This window comes from Lampris incognitus, chromosome 2, assembly GCF_029633865.1.
Source record: "Lampris incognitus isolate fLamInc1 chromosome 2, fLamInc1.hap2, whole genome shotgun sequence".
Lineage (NCBI taxonomy): Eukaryota > Metazoa > Chordata > Actinopteri > Lampriformes > Lampridae > Lampris > Lampris incognitus.
Window position 1 is genome coordinate 79,373,725 of NC_079212.1, and position 12,645 is coordinate 79,386,369.

Sequence of the window (12,645 nt, forward strand, 5' to 3'; positions counted from 1 at the left end):
AGAGAGGTTGGAAGTTAATGCTCACCTTAAATCCCTGTTGGTCAAGACTACAAGTAAAATCAGAAATCTGGGTGTAATTATAGACTCAGAACTACGTTTTGATAGCCACATAAAGACGGTAACAAAGTCAGTTTATTAACATCGTAAAAACATAGCAAGAATAAAAGGATTCATGTCTAAAGAAGACTTAGAGAAACTTATCCATGCCTTTATTTCCAGTAGATAAGACTATTGTAATAGTCTTTATTCTAGTCTCCCCAAAAAAGCTATCAAACAGCTACAACTCGTGCAGAACGCTGCTGCTAGAGCTCTGACAAGGTCTAAAAAGACTGAACGTAGAACTCTAGCTCTCAGATCCCTTCACTGGCTTCAGGTGAATCGCAGATTGGCTTTAAAATACTGCTCCTTGTTTATAAATCCCTCAGTGGTTCAGGGCTGAAATATATGTCTGGCGTGCTTTCAGAATATGATCCTTCCAGACCTCTTAGGTCATCGAAGGCTGCTCTGCTAGTAGTGTCCAGGTTACAAACAAAACAAGCTGAGGCAGCATTCTCACAACTGGAACAAACTAGCTGACGAGATTAGAGTGTGAGCTCATTAAACCCAGCTAAATACTTTCATTTCCACTACTGCATTTCACTAAATAATCACTAACTCTGTTTGACTGTGGTATTTTTGTTATCCTTTAATTTCTCTTTAATCCATTGTCTGATTCTTTTGATATTCTCTTGTTGATCTTTTTATCTTGTTCTGTATTTGTATCTTTAATGTGATTTAATGTATCTTTAATGTGAAGTCTGGGAAATATTATATAATTTCTTTGACATCTTTTGTTCCACATATTGTTTAAAAAAGTGGTGTGTGTGTGTGTGTGTGTGTGTGTGTGTGTGTGTGTGTGTGTGTGTGTGTGTGTGTGTGTGTGTGTGTGTGTGTGTGTGTGTGTGTGTGTGTGTGTGTGTGTGTGTGTGTGTGTGTGTGTGTGGATAATATAACATTTTGATAATTTGTGTAAGTACCTTGTGTTTCCTGATGATTTCTCTTTGGTGATGTCTGCAGAATTTTCATGTACATATTCCTGATCGGACTGTTGGTGCTGATGCTCTTTGGCATGTACCAGATTCTTGAATCGAGAACGGTATGCATTTTTCTTTTATAATCATGCTGTATTCTCTGCACTTGCCAGTGGCAGGGATCTTGTATCAGCCGAGATGTCCCCTGAAGCGAGGGCAGTGGGTTATTTGTTCATATTTAATAAGGGCAAAGGGATGTCAGGCAAAGGTAGCATTTGCTTTACTTTCCAATTAAATTTAAAACAATAAGAGGATATGGGATTGGATTTGTTTTATGAAGAATTATGTGATCCCTTTTCAAATGCCATTAAACTATTGCCTTGGATAAGATTAAACTGACATCATGTCATGTAAATGGGTACAAAAATGGTTTTCAAGTGTTATTGTATTTCACCCCGATGTTCTACAGAAAAAGAGACTTCCAATGAAAATAGAAAGAGGCACTGAAGGATTGAACAATGTGGACATCAGCTGGATTCCTCAGGAAACCCTTCATGCCATGAGTATGTTAACACTTGTAAGGTTTCTCAAGTAGGCACTTGTTTCATCTACCCAGTCACAGCATCACACTTCCTGCAACCTCCTCAAAGTTTTGTGATGTTTGACTGGCCATCGCTGTACTTGTGTGCCTTTGATGTCTGCTCTGCATGACAATAGCAGCAGAAAAATGGTTGATCCTCTCTTCTTCTCTTAGACAAACCATCTCCCAAAACATCTCCACGGAAACGAGCTAAGAGGGCAGCTGGTGCCGACCAGTAAGCCAGCTAGTATCCAGCTAGCCATCGTCACGGTCTGTCAGGTTTTCAGAGGGCATTTTCTCATCAACCACAGTACCCTAACTCCCATCCGCAGCTGCTCAAGATTCCTGGAACCCAGTTTCCAGCTCAAGCAATATGGGGAATACAGTCACCATCTGTGTGCCTCTCACCTGTGAGCTCCTTCTTTACAGTCAAAGCTCCTTAGTGTGCAAGGCCAATGACGTTGCTGGACACTGGTTTTCTGGCCAGAATGTGGCCGTTCACACAGACTCCCGCCTGAATGCTGATATGATTGAATTTTTAGTCGCTTTTTAAAAAGGGACTTATTTTTTGATCAGGGAAGGAAACAATTGATATCAGAGGTATTGATTTAAATCAACATCTCACCATCTGTGCTGTGATGTCATGAGGGTACATTGAATTTTACATTCATTGTATTTTTTATTCCTATGATTTCATGGACAGAAATGGCCATTGTGACTTCACAGCATTCAAAAGTCATTCAGTTAAGATGGATCATCAAATTCTTACCCCACATGTCCAAACTGTTGTGCCTTATAATGACTTTACTGACAGTGCTCTGCTGAAACGTTGTAGCATTGATCAAAGCAATTTGTTCTTGGAATGTGTAGAATTTGCTTGATATTTTGCTAATAGTACCTAAATGTTTTTGATACACAACAATGTACATTGAGTTTGGTCCAATTCTAAACTGATGCAATAACAGTATTATAAGGGGGGGGGGGACAAAATATACCCTTGCTGCTCAGTGAAAGGCTCCACTCTTAACTTCTCCTTTGTTCATGGTGCAAGATGAAAATGGCTTAAGACATAATCGTGTTCTCAAACTGCACACCACGATTTGTTAAACACTTTTCAACTTATTTTTAAGTGCTGGACAGGAGGATATTTACTCAAAACTAATGTTCTGATGATTTGATGGTCCATGCCAGCATCAAGACACCTATTTTCCTGAGGACACTATCAGAGGGACATGTTTTGACATTTAAGATTGATTCACTGTTCAATGTACAGTGTAATGCATTTTCTCAAGTTTGAAATGATCACGGTAGAAACCCAGCTGATAATGTCATGGGTGTCTCTGAAGCAACTGTTAGGATGTTAGGATGTTTTCATTACCACTTTCCCTGTATTTGTTAAAGAAATCAAACCTTCATTATATTTGAATGTTTTTTTTCATAGTTTCTACCTTGCTCTTAAATACATGACACCATCAAAAAGGTGACACAAACTGTGTGTGGCGCAACTTCCACTGGATTATATGGCCTACTTTATCATTATCCTCGAGTCACTATCACTTCAGCAGAACATGTTATCAGGGATGATCCTAAGGTTCCTTCTAAGATGATGGCGAGGTCCTGGGTACAGAGAGTATTTCACATACAGAGAAAAGAAAGGATTGCAATGTTATAGTGCGTCAAGAGCCGTCTTGAGCTGAGAGATACGTCAGCTGCAGTCAGCCGAATCAGAATCAGAGGCCTACCAAGTGCTGTTCATGTCAAAAGCCCGGCCAACTGATGGTCACACGGCTCTAACACTATGTGAATTCATAAAGGACTTTGATGAACGGCTTAGAGGGCTCGAGGTACGCTGCGCTCGACTTGAAATGGGATATAGCATTTATGCCGAGGAAGACTGCCGTTGTCGTAGGTAAGGCTTTGCAAGTGTCAGACTTTGGATGGATGACAAGGGAAACGTCACTGATTTTTACCTGAGCTGTTTGAAGAGTTTTTTGTTATCCTCCACATCTTATTTAATCTAATTTGTCTTGCGCAGTTTTTCCATCACAAACACATGCTAGTGAAGACAGGTGTCATGTTCGCGAGACCGCACTACCGCCAGAATCAGGGCACATTTCTGAAGAGACATTGAGTGTCTGTAAATACCACGTGCATGATGGTGTGATGTTGTGGAAAATCCATGGGCTAATCAAAAATAACGAAGCCAATGGTCCACCACGTCTATAGGCCACTGATGACTTGAGAGAATCCTGGAGTGTAGGAGAAGACTGAGGTTGTTTAGCCTTCACTAAAGCTTATTTCAGCCCGCTGGGGTGGATCTTAAAATTAAATGATCAAGCTCCATATCATCTGACATTAAATTTGCAATGCGCTACCCACTTACTTCTAACATTGTTGTTGCCCTATCTTAAACTATAAGTATTCGTTAAAGGAGCTTCGTAGAAGGAATATGCAAAACATTTTCTAATGCAAGGTGTGATATTTATAAGTGGGTTGCTATTTCTGAGCGGCATGCTGGCACAATGGTTAGAGCGGTCGCCTCACAGCAAGAAGGTTCCGGGGTTGAGCCCCGGGGTAGTCCAACCTCGAGGGTCATCCCGGGTCGTCCTCTGTGTGGACTTGGCATATTCTCCCCGTGTCTGCGTGGATTTCCTCCGGGTGCTCCGGTTTCCTCCCACATGTAGGTCAGGTGAATCGACCATACTAAATTGTCCCTAGGTGTGAATGTGTGTGTGTGTGTGAGCCCTGTGATGGCCTGGCGGTCTGTCCAGGGTGTCTCCCCACCTGCCGTCCAATGACTGCTGGGAAAGGCTCCAGCATCTCCGCAACCCTGAGAGCAGGATAAGCAGTTCGGATAATGGATGGATGGATGGGTTGCTATTTCTAAGTTAATCTATCTAAAAACAAAATCACTTTAATCAAAAATAAAATAGAGCAGAGTAAAAAATAAAGCCCAGCCACTGAGGATCCATAAGCCAGTGCATTCTTAGTGCCGGTCCCAAGCCCAGTTAAATGGGGAGGGTTGCATCAGGAAGGGCATCCTTTGCCAAATCAAATATGCGGATCATAAATAAGATTTCCAAACCAGGTCAGTCAAGGTCCGGGTTACCAACAACAGCCACTGGTACTGTTAACCAGCAGGGTGCTGGTGGAAACTATGCTACTGTTGGGTGAAGGAGAAGGAGAGGGGGAAGGCATGTCCAGAGGCAGCAGGAGAGGAGGAAGGGTAGAAGTGTGGAGGTGAGAGTCGGAACTTTGAATGTTGGCACTATGACTAGTAAAGGGAGAGAGCTGGCTGACATGATGGAAAGAAGAAAGGTTGGGACACGGTGTGCAAGAGCCCAGGTGGAAGGGGAGTAAGGCCAGGAGTATCGGAGGTGGGTACAAACTCTTCTACCATGGTGCGAATGGGAGGTGAAATGGGGTAGGGGTCATTCTGAAGGAAGAGCATGTCAAGAGCGTGCTGGAGGTGAAGACAGTGTCAGACAGAGTGATGAGTATGAAGCTGGAAATCGAAGGTGTGTTGCTGACGGTTATCAGCACACAAGCCCCGCAAGTCGGGTGTGAAATGGATGAAAAAGAAGAATTCTGGAGTGAGTTGCATGATGTGTTGGAGAGCGTACCCAAGGAGGAGAGAGTGGTGATTGGAGCAGACTTCAATGGACATGTTGGTGAAGGGAACAGAGGTGATGAGGAGGTGACAGGTAGCTATGGTGTCAAGGAGAGAAATGTGGAAGGACAGATGGTGCATTTAACAAAAAGGAAGGAAATGGCTGAGGTGAATACATATTTCAAGAAGAGGGTGACGTACAAGAGTGGAGGAAAGTGCACACAGGTGGACTATATCTTATGTAGAAGGCGTGATCTAAAAGGGATTGGAGACTGCAAGGTGGTGACGGGAGAATCAGATGCTGGTCTGTAGGATGACTTTGGAGACCAAGAAGAGGAAGCGAGTGAAGACACAGCCGAAGATAAAATGGTGGAAGTTGAAGAAGGAAGACTGTTGTGTGGAGTTCAGGCAGGAGTTAAGACAGGCACTGAGTGGTAGTGAAGAGTTGCCAGATGGCTGGACAAGCACTGCAGAAATAGTGAGGTAGACAGCTAGGAAGGTACTTGGTGTGTCATCAGGATAGAGGAAGGAAGACAAGGAGACTTGGTGGTGGAATGAGGAAGTTCAGTCAATTATACAGAGGAAAAGGTTGGCAAAGAAGAAGTGGGATAGTCAGAGAGATGAAGAAAGTAGACAGGAGTACAAGGAGATGCAGCGTAAAGCAAAGAGAGAGGTGGCAAAGGCAAAGTAAAAGGTGTATGGTGAGTTGTATGACAGGTTAGACACTAAGGAAGGAGAAAAGGACTTGTACCGATTGGCTAGACAGAGAGACCGAGCTGTGAAGGATGTGCAGCAAGTTAGGGTGATGAAGGATAGAGATGGAAATGTGCTGACGGGCGAAGAGAGTGTGCTGAGAAGGTGGAAGGAGTACTTTGATGGGCTGATGAATGAAGAAAATGAGAGAGAGAGAGAAGGTTGGATGATGTAGGGATAGTGAACCAGGAAGTGCAGTGGATTAGCAAGGAGGAAGTGAGGGCAGCTATGAAGAGGATGAAGAGTGGAAAGGCAGTTGGTTCTGATGACATACCTGTGGAGGCATGGAGGTGTTTAGGAGAGATGGCAGTGGGTTTTTTAACTAGACTGTTTAACACAATCTTGGAAAGTGAGAGGATGCCTGAGGAGTGGAGAAGAAGCCTACAGGTACCGATTTTCTAGAATAAGGGCGATGTGCATGTAACCTGCACGACAGGGGAATGGGCCTATGCTTGCGCAGAGACAGTTTACAGTCTAATGTCTAAGTTCAGTGGAGATTGGTGTAGGTTTTTTTCTAGACCAGATTCTAGTACTCACCCCAAAGACAACACACACACTCGTGGGTATAGTTTACAATAAAAAAAACCTATTTATTTCAACAGTTCAAAGTAAAGTTATTTCAATATCAATACTAAATTAGATGTGTTATATACATATATATATATATATATATATATATACACTACCGTTCAAAAGTTTGGGATCACCCAAACAATTTTGTGTTTTCCATGAAAAGTCACACTTATTCACCACCATATGTTGTGAAATGAATAGAAAATAGAGTCAAGACATTGACAAGGTTAGAAATAATGATTTGTATTTGAAATAAGATTTTTTTTACATCAAACTTTGCTTTCGTCAAAGAATCCTCCATTTGCAGCAATTACAGCATTGCAGACCTTTGGCATTCTAGCTGTTAATTTGTTGAGGTAATCTGGAGAAATTGCACCCCACGCTTCCAGAAGCAGCTCCCACAAGTTGGATTGGTTGGATGGGCACTTCTTGCGTACCATACGGTCAAGCTGCTCCCACAACAGCTCAATGGGGTTCAGATCTGGTGACTGCGCTGGCCACTCCATTACCGATAGAATACCAGCTGCCTGCTTCTGCTCTAAATAGTTCTTGCACAATTTGGGGGTGTGTTTAGGGTCATTGTCCTGTTGTAGGATGAAATTGGCTCCAATCAAGCGCTGTCCACTGGGTATGGCATGGCGTTGCAAAATGGAGTGATAGCCTTCCTTATTCAGAATCCCTTTTACCCTGTACAAATCTCCCACCTTACCAGCACCAAAGCAACCCCAGACCATCACATTACCTCCACCATGCTTAACAGATGGCGTCAGGCATTCTTCCAGCATCTTTTCATTTGTTCTGCGTCTCACAAACATTCTTCTTCGTGATCCAAACACCTCAAACTTGGATTCATCCGTCCACAACACTTTTTTCCAGTCTTCCTCTGTCCAATGTCTGTGTTCTTTTGCCCATCTTAATCTTTTTCTTTTATTGGTCAGTCTCAGATATGGCTTTTTCTTTGCCACTCTGCCCTGACACCCAGAATCCCGCAGCCGCCTCTTCACTGTAGATGTTGACACTGGTGTTTTGCGGGTACTATTTAATGAAGATGCCAGTTGGGGACCTGTGAGGCGTCTGTTTCTCAAACTAGAGACTCTAATGTACTTATCTTCTTGCTCAGTTGTGCAACGCGGCCTCCCACTTCTTTTTCTACTCTGGTTAGAGCCTGTTTGTGCTGTCCTCTGAAGGGAGTAGTACACACCGGTGTAGGAAATCTTCAATTTCTTAGCAATTTCTCGCATGGAATAGCCTTCATTTCTAAGAACAAGAATAGACTGTCGAGTTTCAGATGAAAGTTCTCTTTTTCTGGCCATTTTGAGCGTTTAATTGACCCCACAAATGTGATGCTCCAGAAACTCAATCTGCTCAAAGGAAGGTCAGTTTTGTAGCTTCTGTAACGAGCTAAACTGTTTTCAGATGTGTGAACATGATTGCACAAGGGTTTTCTAATCATCAATTAGCCTTCTGAGCCAATGAGCAAACACATTGTACCATTAGAACACTGGAGTGATAGTTGCTTGAAATGGGCCTCTATACACCTATGTAGATATTGCACCAAAAACCAGACATTTGCAGCTAGAATAGTCATTTACCACATTAGCAATGTATAGAGTGTATTTCTTTAAAGTTAAGACTAGTTTAAAGTTATCTTCATTGAAAAGTACAGTGCTTTTCCTTCAAAAATATGGACATTTCAATGTGATCCCAAACTTTTGAACGGTAGTGTATATATATATATTACTCTATTATACTTTTTAAAAGTTCTTCCTAATATTCTATTTATTGTCTATATCTATCTATATTCTATTTCATACCCTTCTAATATATTACTTATGCAGCCATATTCTACACTAACAAATTAAAGAAAATAATCCAAAATAAAGTATGAGTGCACTCAAAGAAAATAATAAAGAAAAGAAAAGGGGGAATGATTCAGTCTTCCAATCTGTGCAAGGTGCAATGTCCAGATCCTTCCACAATCACAGGGGCAAGTTAATGTAGAGGCAATGATGATGAATCCAAATCCAGGGCGATGATGGGGGCAATCCAAAGGGGGTATCCAAGTGTTCCAAACGGTGTAGCAAGGGGGGTTGTTCGGGGTACTAAAAAAACCAGTCAGGATTCCAGCAGCGTACAAAACACAAGAGAAAAGAGTCTTCCTTCTTCCTTCAACGGGAGATCATCTGTCAAGGAAGCTTCGTGGGAGGGATCTTTTTTGTCGTAGTTCAAATGTCCTGTAGCTCAAATATCCGTAGCTCAAATATCAATAATTCAGGTATCCATAGTCAAAGTTGTCCGTATTTCTAAATATCCGTATTTCTCTTCTCTATTGTCGACGGTTGTTTGCATGGTTTAAACTCTGTAGCTCGTGTGCCTCCTAGAGGCTACTCGTGGAACTTACATACGTCACAGGGTACATGTAATCATGTGGGTTACACAATGTTTGGTTTGACAATGTTGATGGAGAAGTATAGAGAAGGCCAGAAGGAGTTGCATTGTGTCTTTGTAGATTTAGAGAAAGCATACGACAGGGTGCCGAGAGAGGAGGTGTGGTATTGTATGAGGAAGTCAGGAGTTGCAGAGAAGTATGTAGGAGTGCTGCAGGATATGTATGACGGAAGTGTGACAGTAGTGAGGTGTGTGGTTGGAATGACAGATGGGTTCAAGGTAGAGGTGGGATTACATCAAAGATCGGCTATGAGCCCTTTCTTGTTTGCAATGGTGATGGACAGGTTGACGGACAAGATCAGGCAAGAGTCTCTGTGGACTATGATGTTTGCGGATGACATTGTGATCTGTAGCGAGAGTAGGGTGCAGGTTGAGGAGAGCCTGGAGAGGTGGAGGTATGCACTGGAGAGAAAAGGAATGAAAGTCAGTAGGAGCAAGACGGAATACCTATGCTTGAATGAGAGGGAGGACAGTGGAATGGTCAGAATGCAAGGAGTGTTGGTGACGAAGGCATATGAGTTTAAATACTTGGGGTCAACTGTCCAACCTAATGGGGAGTGCAGTAGTGGGTGGAGAAGAGTGTCAGGAGTGATTTGCATTAGAAGGGCACCAGCAAGAGTTGAAGGGAAGGTTTACAGGATGGTAGTGAGACCAGCTATGTTATATGGTTTGGAGACAGTGACACTGATGAAAAGACAGGAGGCGGAGCTGGAGGTGGCAGAGATGAAGATGATAAGATTTTCACTGGGAGTGATGAAGAAGGACAGGATTAGGAATTATTATATTAGAGGGACAGCTCAAGTTGGATGGTTTGGAGACAAAGCAAGAGAGGCAAGATTGAGATGGCTTGGACATGTGTGGAGGAGAGAAGCTGGGTATATTGGGAGAAGGATGCTGAAGATGGAGCTGCCAGGGAAGAGGAAAAGAGGAAGGCCAAAGGGGAGATTTATGGATGTGGTGAGGGAAGACATGCAGGTGGCTGGTGTGACAGAGGAAGATGCAGAAGACAGGAAGAAATGGAAATGGGTGATCTGCTGTGGCGACCCCTAACAGGAGCAGCCGAAAGCAGTAGTAGTAAACTGAGTGTCATCAGTATAAAAATGGTAAAGAGGCAGCATGTATATAGAAAACAAAAAGGGGCCAAGAACTGAGCCTTGAAGAGACACCACAGCTCAACTGAGCCATCAAGGAAGCAGAGTTACCCAGAACAACAGAGAAAAGTTCTTTTGGAGAGATAAAGGCAGCACTTGAGTCTAAAAGAAGTAAAATCGAGCGATCGCCTCTGTTTGCAGTCAGTAGTAGGTCATTAGTAACCTTAACTGTCTTGTTACTATGAAACCAGACTGGAAACTGTTAAAAACACTATTAGTGTTCATAAAACCAGTCAGTTGAGATGAAATTACTCTCTCCAGCAACTTAGATAAAAAAGACAATTTGGAGATTGGTCTGTAGTTATTTAAGGACAGGGGATCCAAATTAATTTTCTTCAGCAATGGATGAACAATGGTATCTTTAAACTGTCTGCAAAACAACCAAAGGCCGGAGAATTATTAAGAATTTGCAGAATAACGGGGCTTACAGTTGAAAATACCTCCTTGAGTAGCTTAGTGGGAATGATTCTAAGGTACAGGAGGAGGATTTCATATTGGAGACTGTACTCTCTAACCCTGAAATTGTAATTGGTTGAAACTGGGAAAAAGAGGCAGAATTAACATGGGGAACGGAAATAATACAAGGGCCATGCTCGATTTGGGATCTGATATTCTCCACCTTATTTACAAAATGAGTGAGACATTTTTCGGACAGCTCAACATCAGGTTCCAAAAAAAGAAGTAGCGGGACCATTCATAATGGAATCGATTACCCTAAAGAGAGGGACGATTCATAATGGGATCAATGACCCTAAAGAGAGGGACTGTTCATAATGGAATCAATGACCCTAAAGAGAGGGACCATTCATAATGGAATCGATTACCCTAAAGAGAGGGACCATTCATAATGGAATCAATTACCCTAAAGAGAGGGACCATTCATAATGGAATCAATTGCCCTAAAGAGAGGGACCATTCACAATGGAATCAATTGCCCTAAAGAGAGGGACTGTTCATAATGGAATCAATTACCCTAAAGAGAGGGACCATTCATAATGGAATGAATTACCCTAAAGAGAGGGACTATTCATAATGGAATCAATTGCCCTTAAGAGAGGGACCGTTCATAATGGAATCAATTGCCCTAAAGAGAGGGACCATTCACAATGGAATCAATTGCCCTAAAGAGAGGGACCGTTCATAATGGAATCAATTACCCTAAAGAGAGGGACTATTCATAATGGAATCAATTGCCCTTAAGAGAGGGACCGTTCATAATGGAATCAATTGCCCTAAAGAGAGGGACCGTTCATAATGGAATCAATTACCCTAAAGAGAGGGACCGTTCATAATGGAATCAATTACCCTAAAGAGAGGGACCATTCATAATGGAATCAATTACCCTAAAGAGAGGGACTATTCATAATGGAATCAATTGCCCTTAAGAGAGGGACCGTTCATAATGGAATCAATTGCCCTAAAGAGAGGGACCGTTCATAATGGAATCAATTACCCTAAAGAGAGGGACCGTTCATAATGGAATCAATTGCCCTAAAGAGAGGGACCGTTCATAATGGAATCAATTACCCTAAAGAGAGGGACCGTTCATAATGGAATCAATTACCCTAAAGAGAGGGACCATTCATAATGGAATCAATTACCCTAAAGAGAGGGACCATTCATAATTGAATCAACTGCCCTGGTGTTCAGTCTTTACACCAGGGGTTCTGTGTTTAGTCTTTACACCAGGGTTTCTGTGTTAAGTCTTTACACCAGGTATTCTGTGTTTAGTCTTTAAATCAGGGTTTCTTTGTTTCGTCTTCAAATCAGCGTTTCTTTGTTTAGTCTTTACATCAAGGTTTTGGTGTTTAGTCTTAACATAAGGGTTTCTGTGTTTAGTCTTTACACCAGGGTTTCTGCGTTTAGTCTGTACACCAGGGTTTGTGTTTAGTCTTTACACCATGGTTTCTGTGTATAGTCTTTACACCAGGGTTTGTGTTTAGTCTGTACACCAGGGTTTGTGTTTAGTCTTTACACTATGGTTTCTGTGTTTAGTCTTTACACCAGGGTTTTTGTTTAGTCTTTACACAAGGGTTTCTGTGTTTAGTCTTTACACAAGGGTTTCTGTGTTTAGCTTTACACCAGTGTTTCTGTGTTTAGTCTTTACACCAGGGTTTCTGTGTTTAGTCTTTACACCAGGGTTTCTGTGTTTAGTCTTTACACCAGGGTTTGTGATTAGTCTTTACACCATGGTTTCTGTGATTAGTCTTTACACCAGGGTTTGTATTTAGTCTTTACACCAGGGTTTCTGTGTTTAGGCTTTACAACATGGTTTCTGTGTTCAGTCTTTACACCAGGGTTTCTGTGTTTAGGCTTTACACCAGGGATTGTGTTTAATCTTTACACCAGGGATTGTGTTTAATCTTTACACCAGGCTTTCTGTGTTTAGGCTTTACACCAGGGTTTCTGTGTTTAGTCTTTACACCAGGGATTCTGTGTTTAGTCTTTAAATCAGGGTTTCTTTGTTTCGTCTTTAAATCAGCGTTTCTTTGTTTAGTCTTTACATCAGGGATTTGATGT

The 12,645-nt window shown here is 42.1% G+C and overlaps 1 protein-coding gene across 1 annotated transcript in view; it reads left to right on the forward strand.

Moving 5' to 3' along the window:
• LOC130107861 (translocon-associated protein subunit alpha-like) overlaps nt 1-2,573 on the forward strand; it is a 79,680-nt gene extending 77,107 nt beyond the window's left edge. The window contains exons 7-9 of the mRNA XM_056274639.1: nt 1,057-1,135; nt 1,480-1,573; nt 1,765-2,573. Of these exons, the coding sequence (XP_056130614.1) occupies nt 1,057-1,135; nt 1,480-1,573; nt 1,765-1,829 (238 nt within the window). The 3' untranslated portion in view covers nt 1,830-2,573. The remainder of the gene's footprint in view (nt 1-1,056; nt 1,136-1,479; nt 1,574-1,764) is intronic.
• Nucleotides 2,574-12,645: the final 10,072 nt, after the last annotated feature.